The sequence below is a fragment of the Rhinopithecus roxellana genome, chromosome 11, assembly GCF_007565055.1.
Source record: "Rhinopithecus roxellana isolate Shanxi Qingling chromosome 11, ASM756505v1, whole genome shotgun sequence".
Taxonomy (NCBI): Eukaryota; Metazoa; Chordata; class Mammalia; order Primates; family Cercopithecidae; genus Rhinopithecus; species Rhinopithecus roxellana.
In genome coordinates, this window is record NC_044559.1 from 99251838 (window position 1) to 99272221 (window position 20384).

At 37.9% G+C, this 20384-nt stretch overlaps 1 protein-coding gene across 2 annotated transcripts in view; it reads right to left on the minus strand.

Annotated features, from left to right (window-relative positions):
- The window catches only part of ANK3 (ankyrin 3), a 707809-nt gene extending 689149 nt beyond the window's left edge, over positions 1–18660 (minus strand). The window contains exon 1 of one of the 2 annotated variants that reach the window (XM_030941096.1): positions 18405–18658. In XM_030941096.1, the coding sequence (XP_030796956.1) occupies positions 18405–18461 (57 nt within the window). In that variant the 5' untranslated portion in view covers positions 18462–18658. Of the gene's footprint in view, positions 1–18404 lie in introns of both variants that reach the window. The other variant, XM_010364951.2, reaches the window with a different exon arrangement.
- Between the last annotated feature and the right edge of the window lie 1724 nt (positions 18661–20384).

The following is a 20384-nucleotide window of genomic DNA, read 5'->3' on the forward strand; positions in this document are numbered from 1 at the left end:
TCTGATTTGCCAGAGCCTAACTGACTTGGGATTTACCAGATCCTAATCCACCTGAGGGAAAAGAAATACCCAATTCCAGTACCCTCTAGCATTTCTGTCTCACCTAAGGGGAAAAGAAAGGCTGAGAAGCACACAGAAAGGCTGAGAAGCACACAGAAAGGCACACAGAAAGAAGCACACAGAAGGGAGAAGAAAGTCTGTGAAGGTCACAGCTCAGGAGTACAGGCACATTAAAAGACTGAGCGAGACCCAGTCAATCTGGCTTATGTGTAATAACAGGAAATTACACCTGAAGAACTGCAAGCCTCAAACCCTATTTAAGAAAGGGAAGTTTCTAAGGAAACCTCAAGGCAACAGGAGAGACAAAAACAAAGACACTATGGGATATGTCAGCCACCACACCAAAGTTACATCAAACGGTAAACACAACCTGATTTCTAGCAAGATAAACACAAAACCTCACAATAAAGGCCTATTGATTTCAGTGCCTTGTACACAATTCATTGTGTCTGGCTATCAAAAACAAAACAGCAACAACAACAAAAAAAGCTTGCAAAGAATGCTAAAAGGCCGAAAACAGTTTGAAGAGACATAGCAAGCATCAGAGCCAGACTCAGATATGATAGAGATGTTTGAATTATTAGACTGGAAGTTTTAAGCAAGAATGATGAATATACTAAGGGCTCTATATTAGACTTCTCCAGAGAATCAGAACCAAGAGGATGTATCTATATCTATATCTATATCTATCTACATAGTTTACCCTTGAACAACATGGAGATTAGCCTAGGGCACCCACCCCTGAGCAATCATAAATTTGTGCAAAACTTTGATTCCCCAAAAACTTAGTTACCACTAGACTACTGTTGACTGGAAGCCTTACCAATAACATAAATAGTTGATATACCTATATTTTGTATGTCATATGTATTATGTACTATATTCTTACAGTAAGATAGAGAAAAGAAAATGTTATTAAGAAAATCATGACTGGGTGCAGTGGCTCATGTCTATAGTCCCAATGCTTTGGGAAGCTGAAGCAGAATGATCCCTTGAGCCCAGGGGTTTGAGACCAGCCTGGGCAACATGGTGAAACCCTGCCTCTACAAAAATAAAACTAAAAATTAGCCAGTCATGGTAGCACATGCCTGTGGTCCCAGTTACTCAGGAGGCTGAAATGGGAGGATTGCTCAAGCCCAGGAGTTTGAGGCTGCAGTGGGCCGTGATTGCACCACTACAGTCCAGCCTGGCTGACAGAGTGAGACCCCATCTCAAAAAAAAAAAAAAAAAAAAAGAAAAGAAAAAAGAAAAATCATAGGGAAGAGAAAATATATTTATAGTTCCATACTGTACTTATTAATATCATAAGTTTACATCATCTGTTTACAAGATGAATCATCTGTCTGAAATGATGGGCAGCCACAGCTGTAGACCTCAATCTAAGGTACATATCAAGCAGCTCAACTTTTTCTTTTGATGACATGACTTTTTTCTGCTTCTTGGGAGCACTTTCAGCATCACTAATGGCCCTTTGTACAGGTCCCACAGTGTTACTCAAGGTTTACAGTATTGCACTAACCAGGGTGAAAAATACATAAGAACTGTAAGAGAGTACTTTTTACTGTAATACACAATTTACTGGAGAGATGAACTGCTCACATGGAGACGATTAGCATCACAGGGCATTTTAAACAGATACTCAACACTTGAGCTCACCACAGTAATAGCAGGAGGTGACTACAAAATTATTACAGTAGTACAGTATGTAATACAGGTAATTTTATAGAGTTAGGATTTAATACTGCATGTTTACAGTTGTTTACCTTTCTCTCAAGTGTAAATGGCACCATGAATGCTCTGTGTTTATAAGTTTTGATAAATTTTAACTTTTTATAATAGAGTTACCTATATTTTATGATAGTAAATGATAAAACAGACCAGTATCCACATATATTTATGCATTCATGACATACATTTTTCTTAATTTTTTTCCATATTTCTACAATATATGGTTCATCTGTGAGTTTTTTTCAAATTGTTGCAAATCTCAAAAATATTTTCCAATATATTTTTAAAACAAGTCACACATAAGAGGACCCACACAATTAAAACCCATGTTGTTCAAGGGTCATCTATATAATGGTTTATTTTAAAGAATTGGCTCATGCAATATGGAAGCTGAGACATTCCACAATGTGCCATCAGCAAGCTGGAGACCCAGAAAAAACGGTGGTGTAGCTCAGAGGCCAGAGAGCCACTGGTGCAGATTCCAGTCCAAGTTTGAAGGCCTGAAAACCAGGTGTATCAAGGGCAGGGGAAGGTTGATGTTCCGGCTCAACTAGTGGCAGAAAGCAAATTCAGCCTTCCTCTGCCTTTTTGTTCTATTCAACCCCTCAATAGATTGGATGATGTCCACCCACATCGGGGAGGGCCAGCTACTTTACTAGGTCTACCAATTTAAATGCTAATGTCTTCCAGAAACACTCTGATAAACACATCCCAAAATAATGTTTAAGTAGCTAGTTGAGCACCTTTTGGCCCAGTCAAGGTGACACATAAAATAACAATTACATGTTCTAATGGGAAAAGTGAACAACACAAAAAAATAGATGGGTAATGTAAGCAGAGAGATGTAAACTCTAAGAGAGAATCAAATGGAAATGTTAAAAACAAAAAACACTGTAACAGATAGGAAGAATGCCTTTAACAGGTTCAGCTGTAGACTGGACACAGCTGCGGAAAGCATTAGTGAGTTTCAAGATGTCAGTAGAAACTTCCCAAAATAAAATACAAAGAGAAAAAAGACTATTTTTAAAGAAGAAATCAAATATTGAAAGAGTGTGAGACAATTACAATAGTTGTAATAAATACATAATGGCAGTGCCAGGAGAAGAAAGAGAGAAAAGGACAAAAGAACTATTTGAAGAGATAATGACCAAAATTTTTCAAAATGTAATGACAGACACCAAACTACAGATCCAGGGAATTCAGGGAATGCCAGCAGAATAGATACCAAAAAATCTACATCTAGACATATTATATTTAAATTGTAGAAAATCAAAGATAAACAGAAAATCTTTGGAAGCAGTCAGAGGAAATAAACACCTTACCTAAAAAGGAACACAGATACTAACCACATTAGATTTCTCTTCAGAAACTGTGCACACAAGAAAGACAGTGGCATGAAATATCTAAAGTGTTGAAAGAATAAACCGTCAACCTATACTTTCACTTCCAAGAAAATTATTCTTTTAAAAGGAAGAGAAATAAAGACTTTCCCAGACAAAATTGAGGGAATATATCACCAGAAGACCTGCCATGCAATAACAGGAAGCACAGTGGCATATGCCTGTAGTTCCAGCTATTCAGGAGGCTGAGGTAGGAGGGTTGCCTAAGCCTAGAAATTCAAGGCCAGCCTGGGCAACATAGTGAGACCCCCCCCCCCCCACCCAGTCTCTAAAATAATAACAAGAGTAACAAAGTATTCAGTGATTATAGTTTATTTGGTGGTTATAGCTTGTAATTCAGAGATTATAGCTTATCCTGCTGGATCTGTTAATTTACCAGTAATTTAGAGATCCTGCAGGATAAGTCAAATAAATGACAGCAATATTATAAGGGATGAAAGGAAGGAATTGCATAACCTCTGTTATAAGGCACTTGTATTATTCACATGCTGGTATGGTATTAACATTATTTGAAAGTAAACTTGGATTGGTTGTTAATGCAAGCTCTAGGGAAACCACCAAAATTTTTTTTTAAAGAATACAATTTATATGCTTAGAAAGAAAATTGAATCATATAAAGTGCTCAATACCAGAGAAGAAACAGAGAATAAGGGCAGCAAATATAAAACGGTGAAAAATATGGTAGATATTAACACAACTATATAAATACTTTAAAGACGAAGTGTTTAAATGCACAAATTAAAAGACAGAGACTGTTAGAATGAATTTTAAAAAGAACTCCTAACTATACATTGTCTATAAGAAACCCATTTTAAATATAAAGAAACACACAAATTAAAAGTAAAAGAAAAAATCAGGGATAAAAAGGAGCATTATATAATGATAAAAAAATCAATATTCTAAGAATACATAACTATTAATGTGTGTAAGTCTAAAAACACAACATCAAGATATGTAAGGCAAAAACTAAAAGAACAACAAGGAGAAACAAATAAATCCACAACTACAGTGGAGACTTCAACACCTTTTTATCAATAATTGACAGATCCACAGGCAGAAAATCAGTAAGGACATACTTGAAGTAAAAAGCAGCATTAAGTAACTGCATCTAGTTGATATTCATGGAATATTTCATCTAACAACAGCAGAATATACATTCTTCTCAAGCTCATATGGAACATTCCCCAAAACAGACCACTTTCTGAGCCACAAAGCATACCCTAACAAATTTAAACAATAGAAAACATACAAAGTATGCTCTCACACCACAATGAAATTAAACCATAAACAAGTAATGGAAAGATAACTGAAAAAAATCTCACCATAATTGAACATTAAACAATACACTTCTAAATAACATGTGAGTCAAAGAAGAAATCTCAAGAGAAATTAAAAATATTTTGAACTAAATGAAAATAAAGATGCAACTTATCAAAACCTATGAAATGCAGCAAAACCAGTGCTTAGAGGGAAATACATAGCATTGAAGAAACATATCAGAAAAAAGACAAAGATCTAAAATCAATAATCTAAGAAACTAGACAAATAAGAGCAGTATAAGTCTAAAGCAATCAGAAAAGAAGAAATAATAAAAATTACAACAGGCTGGGTGCAGTGGCTCATGCCTGCAATCCCAGCACTTTGGGAGGCCGAGGCAGGCAGATCCCCTGAGGTCAGGAGTTCAAGACCAGCCTGACCAACATGGCAAAACCCTATCTCTACTAAAAATAAAAAAATCAGCTGGGTGTGGTGGTGTATGCTTGTAAGCCCAGCTACTCGGGAGGCTGAGGCAGGAGAATCGCTTGAACCTAGGAGGCAGAGGTTGCAGTGCAGCCTGGGCAACCGAGGGAGACTCCGTCTTAGAAAAAAAAAAAAAAAGAAGAAGAAAAAGAAAAATTACAACAGAAACCAATAAAATTGAAAATGTGAAATCAATGGAGAATATAAAAAAAAAAGCTGAGTCTTTGCAAAAATCAATAGAATTAATAAAGCTCTAGCCAGATTCACCCAGAAAAAGAAAAGACAAAACACAAATTATTCATATCAGAAATAAAAGAGGGGCCACCACTATTGATGTCATGGACATTAAAAGAATAATAACAAAATGTTATTAACGCTGTATGCTTATAAATTTTATAACCTAGATGAAGTGGATCACTTCCTGGAAAGACATGTTAAAATCTACTAAAGATCAAATAAGGAGAAATGGGTAACCTGAATAATCCTTATCTATTAAAGACATTGAATCAATAATTAATAACCTTCAGTAAATGGAAAGCATCATTCCCAGATGGGTTCACTGGTGACTACTACCAAAAATATGAGAAGAAAATACTAGTTTTCTACAATCTTTTCCAGAAAACAGAAGCAGAGGAAAAACTTCTTAGCTCATTCTATTAGGTCAGCATTACCCTAATACCAAAACCAGACAAAGACATTACGAGAAAGAAAAACCACAAACCACTGTCTTTCATAAACACAGAGGTAAGAATTCTCAACAAAATATTAACACACCAAATCCATTAATGTATAAACATAATCATACATATTGATCAACTAAGATTTATTCCATGTATGCAAGACTGATTCAACACTTGAAAATAAATTAATGGGATTCATCACATCAATAGGCTAAAGAAGAAAAATATCAATAGATGCAGAAAAAGCATTTGGCCAAATCAAATGCTTAATCGTAATAAAAATCTCAGTACACTAAGGATAAAGGAGAACTTCCTCAACCTGATAAAGAATATCCACAAGTTACTCAAGAAGCTAAGGCCAATTGCTTAAGCCCCTAGAGTTTGAGACCAGCCTGGGCAACGTGGTTGCCAGGGGTTCATGGGCAGGAGGGAAGGATAAATAAGTGGGGCACAGGAGATTTTTAAGGCAGTGAAATTATTCGGCATAATACCATAACGGAGAATACAAGTATCATACATTTGTCAAAACTCATAGAACTGTACAACACAGAAAGTGAACACTAATGTAAACTGTGAATTTTGGTTAATGATCATGTATGAATATTCTTCATCAATTTTAACAAATGTATCACTTTACACAAAATGTTATTAACAGGGGAAACCATGTGTGGGGTTAAGGGAGGTGGGACATAATGGGAACACTCTACACTTTCTACTCCATTTTTCTGTAAACCTAAAATTGCTCTAGCAAATAAAGTCTACAATTTTTTTTAATTTGGTACAAATTCTATTACATATACTTACATATACGTGTGTGTATGTGTGTGTGTGTGTGTGTGTGTATATATATATATATATATATATAATTGGTTTTTACAGTTCATGAAAGCAAACATGGTGTTTGATTTACCATTATAAATCAAGTACCCTACAGAATGCCTGACACAAAGAAGTGTGTCACTGTCAGACAAATTAAAGGAACAATGCATAAAGGAACACAAGTTCTGAAAACACACACACACACACACACACAATATTTGGTGGTGGGATAAACACAAATCCAAGATTTTACATAAGTGAATTCAAAGAATGAGCATAAAGTGCATAAGACCTTCCCTGGGTAGATAAGGGTGGGGAGAATATACAAAGAGAACAATTTAAACAAAAGCACAGAGACAGGCAGGAGGGTATATTTGGGTCCTAGCAAAAAGAGTAACTTATGGAGACTTTCTTTGTATTTCTTTCTAAAACCAGTATAAAAGACAAGGCAGAAAAAAGGAGAAATTTTAACCAGTTGTTCGAATGGCCCAAGTGAAAAATGATGAAGTCCAGAACCAAAGCAGTGGCATAGGGCTGGAGAGAGGATTGGATTCAATGGACGTTTGTGGAGTAGTAGTGAAATGATTTGTACTTCATTCCACGAGACAAGGAGAAAAGTCTTGTTAATGACTCAGATATCTTACTTGGGCAGACAAGATTATTAACAGATAAAAACTGCTTCAAGAATCCACATAAATGCACATTAAGGTATTTACTCATCCCTGCAGAGTCTTCATCAATTTCTGGGCAAACCTAGAGCTTAAAATTAGTTTCGTGGAGGTTCTGCAAAATAGCATGTACTAGTTTTAATTGACACCTTCATCATAGTTCAAATCTCAGAGCATGGAGAATCTTTAAATTGGTTGTAATCTTACCAGTTGGGAGGAAACTCTGCAGAAGTGATTGTGCCAAGTGCATATACGTTTTCAATGATAGGCTGAACCCAAATTTCCCTACTCAGAGAGCAACTCATTACACTGGTTTTTCAAACATCTGAATAATTTCTGGCTGATCAGTTATACACATTGAGACAGACTTAAGTCTCCACGGAGACTTAAGTGGACATCTGCACCAATCTAAGCCATGCCATTTCATACCCCTTACACCTCATAGCAGCTTTTCAATCCAACCAGACTCTGTAAAATGAAGGATAGGGCTGCAAGGAAATTTAAATTATTGCTTATGCACCTGTTCTGTTGGACTTAGTAGACTAAGAAAGCACAGTTTTCTGGCATACCTGATGTTTAATAAAATTTGAAATTGCCAGCCGGGTGTGGCAGCACAACTGTAGTGCCACCTGCTCAGGAGACTGAGGCAGGAGGATCATTTAAGCCCAGGAGATAGAGACTGTAGTGAGCTATGATCGCACCACTGCACTCCACCCTAGGCAACAAAGTGAGATCTTGTCTCTAAAAAAAAAAAAAAAAAAAAAAAAAAAATTAATTGTCACAACCTCAAAGAGAGGCTAACAATCCCAAATCTCTTAAGATGTCAAATTTTAAAGTGTTCAGTTATCACGGAGATAGTATTTGCTATTATTTATCATATTTGGCAAGATGCTAACGGATATGGTTTGGATATTTATCCCCTCCAAATTCCATGTTGAAATATAATCCCCAAGGTTGGAGGTGGGGCCCAGTGGGAGGTATTTGGATCAAGGGGGCAGATCCCTCATGAAGGGCTTAACACCATCCCCTTGGTGATGAGTGAGTTCTCACTGGGTGAGTTCATGGGAGATCTGGTGGTTTAAAAGACTTTGGGACTTTCCCCTTTTCTCTCTTGCTCCCTGTCTCACCATGTGATATGCCTGTCTTTGCCTTCCAGCAAAATTGGAAGCTTCCTGATGCCTCACCAGGAGGAGATGCCAACACCGTGCTTCCTGTACAGCCTGTAGAACCATGAGCCTGTAGAACCACGAGCCTGTAGAACCACGAGCCAACTAATAAACTTATTTTCTTTATAAATTGCCCAGTCTCAAATATTCCTGTATAGCAACACAAAAACTAACACACTAAATTACTTCAATGGAAAAACTATTACATTGAAAAGAGCAGCTCATTTTTTAAAGAGTACATTAAAAACATCTTATATCAATATTTTCACATAGCACTAAGCAATTTGAATTAATTACCTAATCATACAATTTGATCCTTATGACTTGAGAGGAAGTAGGAATTATTATTCCCAGGCTGCATATGAGGAAACTAAATGGCAGAACAATTCAGAATCATGCTCTTGAATCTAATTTTCACCACTTGCACTCTGGACATTCTTTGTATCCCTTCTTGAAGATCACAACACCTTCCTTTTCTATTTCATTTCAGTTGTGGAGAAAACCAAAACACAGCATTGAAATTCATTCTTTGATGTCAACATTTCATTGATATTTATAAGAGGCACACTTACACAACAAAGTGTTAGTATAGATGAGACTCTTACACAAGAGCTAAGACTTTCCTTGCATTTTACAGATAACCCTGAAACTCTCACCTGTATGCCACTCACAAACAGGTGGACACTGGGGTCAAAGATGTAATCAGTTTCTCTCCGCTTCTATACCTATCATTAAAATAATTGGGTGACCTTGTTTTCTCAGAAGAGTTCTCCTACTGAATACCAGCAACACCTCTACAGTAGCAATGGGTAGACACTCAAAGGCTGACCATTTTGAGTTGAACTTTTAACCATTAGAGCCCCTTTCTTTAAACAATCAAGATAGCTGATTTTACAAAAATGTGCAGCATACATAAAACATAACTATAGCCATTTGCCATAACTATCATCTCAGAATTACAAATAGTGAGTAGAAAGGGAAGATAAACTGAAAAGCAATCTGATTGATGTGATGACTAAGCTGGGGTCAGAGTAATGTGGGGTCAAGAGCCAGGAAACATAGGCAGCCTCTAGAAGTGGAACAAAGTAAAGAAATGGATTCTTCTCTAGTGCCCCCAGAAGGAACAGAGTCCTGCTGACCTACGGTGGACTTTTGGCCTCCAAAACTGCACCTAGTAAATCTGTATTGTTTTTAGTCCCCTCCACCACAAAAAGGTGATCTATTATACTTCCAAGTTAACTTGGAAAACAAGTCTTACAATAGAGTGTGATATATTTGCCCTCCTCCCCCCAAAATTTACATATCGAAATCCTTTAAGGATAGTATACACACAGCAAACTATTTTTAGATACAATACGATACTGAGAACCTTCTAAATCCATGAAGTATGATAAAGATACAACACTTGAAATATCACTTTAGAATTAAATATTTAGCATATTACATTCTAATTCTGTAAAAACTGACAGTACTATATGGCACATCAGTCTCTATTATCCAAAACGCAAAATTAGCAAGGAACTTAATTTTTAAATCACACTAAATAAAATGTACTGTGTTGCAAACATTTTAAAAAGAAAAAGATACTACTCTGAAATTTCACTTGAAACTTAGAAAACCAATGCAAATTTTATTTCACTTGGAACATCCATCCCATATAATGATAATGTGAGGATCTCTTTGGTTAAGCCTTGTGGTAAAAGAGTTAATCACAATAAAAGGAACTCAAACAGTATCAAATAACAACATATTGTCTAGTTTTGTTTAACTTCACCATCCAGAGGGTTGAGTTAACTATACTTCCTGGTTCATGGCACATTATCATTATTTTCTTTCTTTATTCCTTTTTATCTCCATACCCACTCCCATGCTCTGGGTTCCACGCAGGCAGCCATTCTAATGTGTTTAGAGAGTATCTTTATGTAAGATGCATTTTATGTAAGTACTCTTACAAAATGTGCACTGTGCTGGGCTAATGAATATTAAACTCACATAAAGGATTTAATGTTTATGTACTTCACACTCTTACTTTTTCACCAAGCACTATATTCTTAAAATCCATTTGAGTTCCTTCTGTTTATCTAATCCTTTGCTTTTATGGCTACAGACAACTCCATGACATGCAACCACCATTTTTCCTCTCCCCCGAGCAATGCTCACTCAGTTACCTCCCATTCCCTTCCACCACTAAAAACAGAAGTAAACAACCTTGGATATGTCCTCTTGGGGACCTCTGGTACACATTCCTGTGTCCACCTGTAGGAATGGAATTGCTGGGTCACAGAGTAGATAACTAGTCAATTTGCTTAAATAATGCCAGATTGCTTCCCAGAACAGCAGCCCCCAATATGCTTTCACCAGCGTACACAAGGCTTCCTATTTATTCCTTCCTTCCCTCATTTGGCTTTGCTGTTACACTTATTAGCTCCATAAGAACCAGTAACAAGTCTACCTCTGAACCTTGCTTTTCTTTTCAATAAAATGAGACTTTCTACTTCAACTACCTGATATGGTTGTTGTGAGACATGAATGCAAAGAAATAACATGAGAGTACTTTTCAAAATACATAAATAGCTGCTTACAAAGGTAAGCAATTAGTGTTATTTTTGTTCTTATAATGAAAGTTTCTAACTATTGTCCCCCCATCCCAGCCCCAAAAAGAAAGGAGATAAGTGAATGAGCCTAAAGCTTGGAAAATATAACTTTCTCCTGGATACCCAAACATGGGGAAACTGAAAAAGAATGGGGAAAATAATTTTTCTTGTTTACTCATCTATGCATCTATTTCATCAAATATTTTATTAAGAACTATGTACCTGGCCCTCTACTAGTCCTAAAATACAAAAAATTATACAGCAAATATGCACAAAGTTCACATCCAAATTTTCCATGTATGCCTTGAATGTTGTAATTACTTCAACGATGGTAGCTTCTGATATCACAGAAGAACAGCTCCTATTTATTGAGCATCTACTATATCAGCACATCATATAGCTTCTCTCAAACACTTAGAACAATCCCACAAGATGGATGTGATTACTTTAATTCTTCATATAAAAAAACAGACACAGTCAAGTGATTTGCCAAGTCAAGCAATTAAATCGTACAGCCAGAAAACCCCAGCTCATTAAAGTCCAAGTTTCTCCTTTCCACTCCATCTAATTTCTGCCTAAAAGATAGGTTCAAAGATATTTGTAGCAGAGGCAGACATAAGGATATGAACAAAATGTCACAGAAAGTACAACGATGCACACAAGGTTCAACAACAAACACTACCATTTATTTAATATTCATTATGTACCAAGTGCTCTATGTGCATTAGTTATAATCCTTATACAAATATTGTAAAGGAGCTGCTTCACCTCCATTTTAAAGATGTGGAAGCTGAGATTCAGTTTACCAAGGTCACGCAGTTGCTACACCAGTAAAACTCAAGACTAAAACATAACTCTTCCTAACTCTAAAACCATAGTTTTGTTTTTGTTTTGTTTTCTTTTCTTTTCTTTTTTACTGTAAATGGGTACTTCCTATTTGAGAGTGATAGAAATTTTCTAAAATTAGTCTGTGGTGGTGGTTGTACAACTCTGTAAATATACAAAATTCACTGAATTGAGCATTTTAGATGGGTGAATTCTATGGTATATAAATTATATCACAATAAAGCTGTTTTTAAAAACTTGTTTTCCTTCTGTAACTATACTTTCTTTTACAAGCTTGTAAAGTCTTATTTAACATCAATGTCTTTTTTCAATATTCACATTTCATCAATAGTTACAATTGCATTGAAAAAATTCTCTGATTAAGTAAACACCGAAGGAACAATTTCCCCAATGGGTTTTCCTCTACCCTACCATTCTGATCTAAAACCTTTCATTCCCTAGAGATGTGAGATAAGACATGAATATTTTCTTACAGAGTTAAGTATATGCTAACCTTGGATCCTACAATCTCAGTCTTAAGCACTTACATACTCCCCGCAAGCAAAAGAAAGGTAAAGGATTTTTGTACAAAAATGTTCTAAGCATCTTTATTTGTCATAGTCAAAAGTTGAAAACAACTCAAATGTCTGGTGAATGGACAAACTGTGGCATGTTCATACAATGAAATACTACTTAGCAATAAAAAGGAATAATTTACTAATACCTAAAACAACATGGAATAATATTAAAAACATCATGCTCAGAGAAAGAAGCTAGACACCAAAATGTGTATATAGGCAAAACTCATCTATAGTGAAAGAGATCAGAATGGCAGTCTCCTGGAGGGTTGGGAGTTTAACTGGAAAAGAACTCAAGTAAACTTCTCAGCTTGGTAAAAATATTCTATTGTGATAGGGTGTGATAACTGTCAAAATTCAACAAATTGGACACTTAAATGTAGTGAGTTTTATTTATGTGAATTATACCTCAGTAAAGGTGATAATTAGACATGTACACATAGCAACACATACACAAGCAGAACAAGAACCTATTATGCTTAACTTGACATCCTTAGAAATAGGGTCTTAAAAATCATAATCCATCATCCTAACATCAAATAAGCCAGTTACAGACCTCAGTTCTCTCATATCTAATCTAGGTATTTAAGGATCTACCTGGTATTTATTTTGTTCTCAGTGGAAAAAGAGAGACCTAATCAACTATTCTCAGTGCAAGAGCCCTTTCTCTACTTTAAAGTTCATTGAAACAGTCTGCTAAACTATGACATTTTGAAAAGTAAGAACTAGTTATTTATCTGTGCTTCACCATGTGTGCCTGATACCTGGTGTCATATAAATTTGAAAAAAAAAAAAAAAACTGTTCATCCAACCAAAAATGAAATCTGTACATCTCACTGTATGTAAGTGGTGTGCTTACCAATTCTGTGCTTCTCTTTCTAACTCCATGTTCATCGCCTGTTGGTAACTTGAAATCAGCCATAGTAGAGGTAGGAATAGGCAAATGCTACAACTCAGGGCTTTTCTTCTTTTAGGGACATTTTATCAGCATACCACTGATAACATTTCAACTTTTTTTAAAAAAGAAAGAAAACCTCAAGGACCCACAGAGGCCAAGCAGTTACTCTCAATTGTTCTCCACCAACTATGGGAAATGTCTCCGTTCTTCTACACCCAAGTCCTTGTTCTTTGATGAGTATTCAATTACCAGCCCAAACTCACTGAGATGTCATCTTGCCACTTCCTGTTGGAACTAACAAATTTTTGTCGTCTAAGATGCCATCAATCACAGGGAGCACAATTGCTTTAAAATCAGATTTTCAGGGAAAAATAAGTCATTTTGTTAAAAAGAACAATAAATGTAAAAGTTCCAAACATTTGGAAAATTATTCTAACATAAGGAATGCCCATGTGAGGAGAAAAAGTGTTTCCTAGAAACAAGGAAATGTATTACTTTATTACTAATTGTCCATAACTCTTTTAGCATTTAAATTTTTTTAAATCGTAGACTGTTATAGCTGGAATAAACCTTAGAAATATTTTATTCCAACCCTCTCCTTCGTCTAGTGAAGAAATGGAAGCCCAGGAGGTGATACGTTTCTGAGGTTACAGAACTAGTTAGTTGGAGAATGGGGACTTCATTCCTTGACTCCTGGTTTTGCTACCACTGGTCTCTCCATCAGTTACCAGACAAAGGTTCCAATCCAATTTCAGGTTACCAAATTACAACTTGTATAGTCTTCCTGAAGGTCAATTTCATTATGTATAAAATGCCATCATGTATAAAATTTCAGGGGTGGTGGGTAACAATACTTACCCTCTAGTTTATTGTGAAGTGCATAGAATCTACTGTGAGAGGCACAATAAATCATGATTGTTATTATTACTAGACAATGCAGTTATATTTTCAAGATGCATATGTCTTCTCTATCTAGTTGGATTATATACTTCTTTTTATTTAACAGTAAAACCCGTAACCTATGTGTTCACTGTGTACCTAAGAGTGCCTTTTACATGGTAGGAGCTTAAAAGTACAGGTTGTTTAAATAATGGAAGCTGCTACTAAATCTGAATATCAGGTCCTTATCATTTTTAGGTTCTTAATTTAACAAACATTAATTGGAGTTAATGTGTATCAAGCCCTATGTTTGATGCTAATGAGCAACACTGCAATCTGCTTTTTGCCAGATTCCCTATAAAGCATCATGACATGAAAAAAGTGGGGAAAGAAAAGCCCTACACTTGTAGAGTATATCCTTAGCATGAAGCCTTGGCATCCCCCAGAGAAGTAGTACAGCCCAGAAATGAAGCTAGATGACATAATAGCTACCAATAAATCACCATAGCTATCTTCAAAACACATAGGAAAACAGCCTTTCCAATTTAGCAACACATAGTTCTAAATTCAACAATGGCATTCAAATTAACTTCAGTTCTGGCATTCAAATTAACTTCCCCTATCAGGCCAGGTCCAAAATAAATGTTAGGGCCAATTTTTCATTACTTCCCTTCTCTTAGCACCATCTGAAAATGACAGTGCCAAAGCATCATATGATCAAAAAAAAAAAAAAAAAAACACCAAAATAATTTATTTCATATTTTAAAGCTCTAACTCCAAACACTAGATCACTTAGCCTCAGGTTATTAATATACATCAGATACTAGAGGAAATTTATTCTGGGGAAAAATACCACTATCTACTCAGAACTGAAAACATGTAACATCCATGTGATTGCTTTGTTCTTGTCCATCACACCACATGAAACTTGGTAATTAATCCATACAAGACCTTCCTAAGAGAGAAAATTCAGGAGTAATTTCCATAAAACATCAACAAATTGCTTCTATTTTGGTACCACTGATATCACTCTCATAGTCAAAGAGGAATATGATCAACTCCTGGAAAAATCTACGTCCTTTTGAATGGATAAACCCTTTGGAAGATTTTGTTTGTCCACCTTCAAGCATGCTAAGACAAGTGTCCGGGATGTATTTCAACCATGAATGTAGATTTTGGAAATGTTACCACATCTTTTAGAGTCTAATCAGGAAAAAAGATGTATGGTCCTCAAATAAATACTGTACTTAATGCTAAAAGATTTTCTTTTTCTTTTCTTTTTTTTTTTTTTTTTTTTTTTTTTTTTTTTTTTTGAGACAGGTTCTCACTTCACTGCACTCCACCGAGGCTGGAGTGCAGTGGTGTGACTATCGCTTACTGCAGCCTCAACCTTCCAGGTTTAAGTAATTCTCCCACCTCAGCCTCCAGAGTAGCTGGGACTACAGGCACTTGCCACCATGCCCTGCTAATTTTTTCATTTTTTGTAGACACAGGGTCTTGCTGTGTTGCCAGGGCTGGTCTCGAACTCCTGGGCTCAAGTGATCCTCCCATCTTGGCCACCCAAAGTTCTGGGATTATAGGCATAAACCATCATGCCTGCTCTAATAGAACTTTCAAATTTTAACTAATAACAGCTGAGCTTCTAGTACTTAAAACACATATCTAGGAGAAAGTAGACTACATTAAAACAACTTTTAAAGTTGTATCGTGGATAGAAGGCAATTGAAAATTTTTAAGCTATTTTCACATGTCAATACTGGATGAAAATTTAAAAAATTGCAATTAAATGGTCCTATTGTTCCAAGTACCTTGACATTAACCCGGCATCTGACTGGCATTCACATTTGCAAGATCCAAGGATATAGTTATGTGAACAGCAGCCCAGTCAATACATACAGGGAAAAGTTACTTCAGATCTGATTAGATCTTTAGTAACCTTGAGCTTTCCAGAAGGATAAACTTTAATAATGTGAGTTTGGGGAAGTTGTATCAAGGCTAAACATTCCAATTAAAATTCATTATGTGTTCTAACTCAGAATCAATCTTGTGTAAAAGTGTCAGATGGTTGGATTCGTCAGTTTCAGGTATTTACTTCACTCAGAAAAGTAAAAATGCTATTTACATAGGCTAGAATTTTATATAACCTCCAATTTGGATTGTACAGATTCCCTATTATTATAATAACACATTCTACAAAAATATACAGACATTTTGTGCATAAAAATGAATAACTTTAAATAAAGAAGTAACTAATTGGAGATTAACCTGGGAAAAACTGCTGAGAGTCCATAACAATTATATTCTTCTCAGTTATCAACATATTATTCTAGAGTTAGGCACACTTACTTTCTTTAAACTCATGATCACTGTAAAAAGAAAAAAAATAAGTACTGAAAAAAAGAAAACCACAGATATACATATACTAATATAAGCACCACCACAAAAATGCAAACAGATTCAGAATCCACACAGTTTCCTTGGATTCCAAAACACATCATTGACCTTTACATTGTCCGAAGGATCTTGAGCTACAATATCTGCTATGGAGCCTAACACATCGCTGTGTAGATTATGAAACGTATTTATTTACGCCTTAACAAAAAGAACACTGAGAACCATCATAAATAACAATCTAACTACAATCCAAATTCAAAACTCACTTATTTATCCTCCACTGATTTGAGAACTAAGAGAAGTTGGCCCTCCAGATATTAGTAGCTGATTTGGAGATATTCAAAGGATTGTTTTGCTTCAGTCAGTTTTTGTTTCAGAACTGTGGTTTTAACTTTACATTCACTTTCAATACAGAAATTTGCTTCCTTAAACATGCACCGGTTTGAGCCCAGGTCAGCAGATTATAAGGCTGCCTGAACTGCTAAAGCAGCAATCTGTGTCCACTCTGAGACTGTCTCCTTCTAAAGCCTACCTGCCCTGACCTACCCTCCTGGAATGAGGTACGGTATAACGCCAGGATGACTCCTCTATGCTTTTATTAATAAGAGAAAATGACCTCTTCCAAAATTAGACAACCCACACTCCCAAACAAGCAAAATCAAAATCAGAATCTAGGTAGCAATCAAAACCACCAATTGACTTGGTCGAAACTTCAGAGTCTTCTTTTGAAGACTCCTCGCTGATTCCCCGAGGATTTTGAGAGATGACAACTAAAGGAAAAACATGACATGCACAAGATTTGTGTTTCAAAGGCAATTCTACATAATTTAAAACTAGGTGAGCTGTTGTTTTCAAGACGATTCAAATGTGCCTCATTTTTCAAACACGTAGTATTTATTCTTTGGCGAAAATAGGTAATGCAAGCCCACGATTTAAAAAAACAAAAGTCCTAAAAGGTATGTGAAAGGTAAGTCTCCCTCCTCACCCTCTCATTTGTCTCCCCAACTTCCCTTCCCGGGACAACTAATTTTTCTCAGGAACCCTTCCCTAGCCATTCTATGCACATGCAAACATAAGCGAGTGTTTTAAACCAATTATGCCACATTATACACACCGTGGCCAAAATTGCTATTAAATGCCTCCGGGCGTAAAGGTGGCAATCTGCTGAGGGGTGTGGGGTGGAAAGAAGGAGACTACCTTGATGCTGCGGTTTTGGTCGTCAGGCACCCGATTTCTACTTCGTGTTTTTGTTTGCATGCCTTTACAAGGCTCTCGGAGATCGAGAAGGTAAACCCACCAAAGCCATCCCCGGGCACTGCCACGAGAGCCACCCTGCTCTGCACGTTTCTGTCTCAATCTATAAAGTATATTCTATACTTTCAGGGAGTTAAATCGACTCACTTTCAAAAAAGAAAAAGAAAAAGAAAAACAAACAAACAAAAAAAACGCCTAACTCTGAAGGTAACTTTCAGAACCAGGTGATTTCCTCCCCGCCAAACGTGCAGCCTCTGCAGCCTGCTTCAATCGTGTCCTTAGGAAGGGTTCAGCCTGGCACGGAGTTGGAGGGGCGAGCCAGGAACAGAGAAGTCCCAAAACGAGAGACCGAGGTGAGGGCGTACTGAGCCCGGGGCCCGCTTTTCTTTTTCTAGACGAATGTTTCCAAGCAGAAGCCCCAAGTCCTCGGGCCCCCCTCTCTCCTGGGGATGCTCCAGCACTGGAACCGAGTTCGAGCTCTCGCCTTTTTCCCGGATCCTAACTTCCAGGCTCAACTGGACCCCCATGATCCGCAGGAACCGGGTCCCCTCCGCTCGCCCTCCAGGAGCCTCGCGGCACCGCCTGGCACCCCCAGGAAGGCAGGACTCCAGGGAGTCTCCAGGGCTCCTGGGGCCCCCCGGCCCGGGCCTCCCGCCCGCCCGGGTCCCCGCGTGCCCCTGGGTGAAGGCAGCCACAGGTAGTGGGGCGGCGCGGCGCTCACCTGGGCAGGAGCGGAGTCCTCTGCGCCCGCAGGAGAGGAGGAGGCGGAGGAGGCCATGTTGTGGGGCTGCTGCTGTTGCTGCTCCTTCCAGGAACTCCGGTCTCTCCTCCCCGTCCCGCTCCTCCGGCCTCCAAACGTGGGACTTCTTGGGAAAAAGTTCGACCGCGACTCAGGAACGCCAAGCGCGGCCCCGCGACCCGCGCGGCGCCTCCTCCTCCTGCTGTGTTCGCTGCTACCGCCAGGTGCCCGCGCTGGCCGGTGCGCGGGGGGCGGGCCCCGCTCAGGTAGAGGCGCGGCTGGGCCGGAGGCCGAGGCTGCGCTGCACCTAGCTCCCCGCGATCACATCCAGTCGGCCGGGGCCCAGGAGCCAGGGTAAGAGGCGGGTGGCTTTAGGGTGACTAGGGGCAGCAGAGGCAGCTCCAGGAAGAGATGGAGGGCGAGTCCTCTTTCCTCTGGGCTGCTGAATAGAGTTTCATTAGCCACTCCCCATAATAATTAATAATAATAAAATAACATGGCTTAAGGGAATAAAATCATCTTTAGGCAATTTTGTTTTTGCATTTTTATTATTATTAATCTGTAGCGTACAATCTATATAAAAGCAGTTTCCCAGGCAGATAGCTTCTGAGCAATGCCCACAGCCTCCCTTCCACCCCGCAGAGGTCCTGGCAGCACTCAGATTGCTTCAACTACTTGCCCAGTTAAAATATTAAACTCCGGAGCTGTCCGGGTTGTGAGGGAGGCACTGAGTCTGATCCAGCAACGGAATGGGGAGCAGGGGACCTCTGAGTGTCCTTGTTTCTAGTAGCTCACAAGATAAGGGTTTTGCTGCACTCCTGTCCTGGACAAGGCCGGTGGGATAGGTGGCTATAAGGCCGCTGCCCCCACAGAATTCACTATTCTAGTTGGCGTGGGGTGAGTGGAGCAATTACCCTCACTTAATGTCTCCTAAAGGGAGGACATCTCTTTAGGATGAACTAGACGGTAGATATGTCTAGTTAGTGCAACGAGCAGGGCCAGGGCATTAAATGACTGTGAATCACATAGTAAGAAATGGATTCCTTTTTGGATTCTCTTTCAGTTCTTCTGTATACAAGGAGAAGTATTCTCTCTCAAACAGTAAACTCCCTTTTATCACAGAGCAGGCTCCAGGCTCAAAGCCCTAGGTAAGCACTGGTATCTAACTGGAATTTATAACATTGTTTCATTTTCATTGTTTAGTTCCATCGTTTATTGTTACTGTTATTTGATATTTAAGGCAAGTGAAAGTGGGTTTTCTATTTAAGGTAGGGATCCAGAAGTTCTTTCCTAGCAAGTATATATGTTTAAAACATATTTTAAAAGGGTAATTGTCCAGGTGGGACTGGGATAAGCAAAATTTCAAAAGGTAGGCAGGGAATTACTAAAGTATGGGAAACATACTTTTGGCAACAAGTAACAACTAAATACCGGAATGACTTTATTACTAGAGAACACTGCAGTGAGTTAGCTATGTCTCCCATCTAACATCTTGCTCATTTTCTCCGTAACACACATTAAACTGAAATAACATTTGTTGGGCATTAGCTCAGTGTTGGACCCTGTCCTAAGCACTTTATTCATGTTTTCTCACTTAGTCTTCACAAAACCCTTGCAAGACAGGCAGCACAATCTGGAAACTGAGTCTCAGAAACATTATTTAGCCAAGATCACACACTAATAGAGCAACAATAACTCTTTAGGCATTCTTAACGTGAGCTTTATAAACCACTTCGGAATTTAGCAAGTCCATAAACCCCTTGAAATTTTATGTTACATTCCGTGTGCTATTTCACAGGGTGAAAGCACATCATTTTCATCAACTTTTCAAAACGATTTATGTGTCCCCAGAAAGTTAAGAACCACTGTCATCATTCTTTCCAAGACTATCCTATGCCTTGGATTTTAAGGTCCGTTGGGGCAAAGGTCCGGTTCTCTTTTATCTCTCACTGTTCCTGGCCT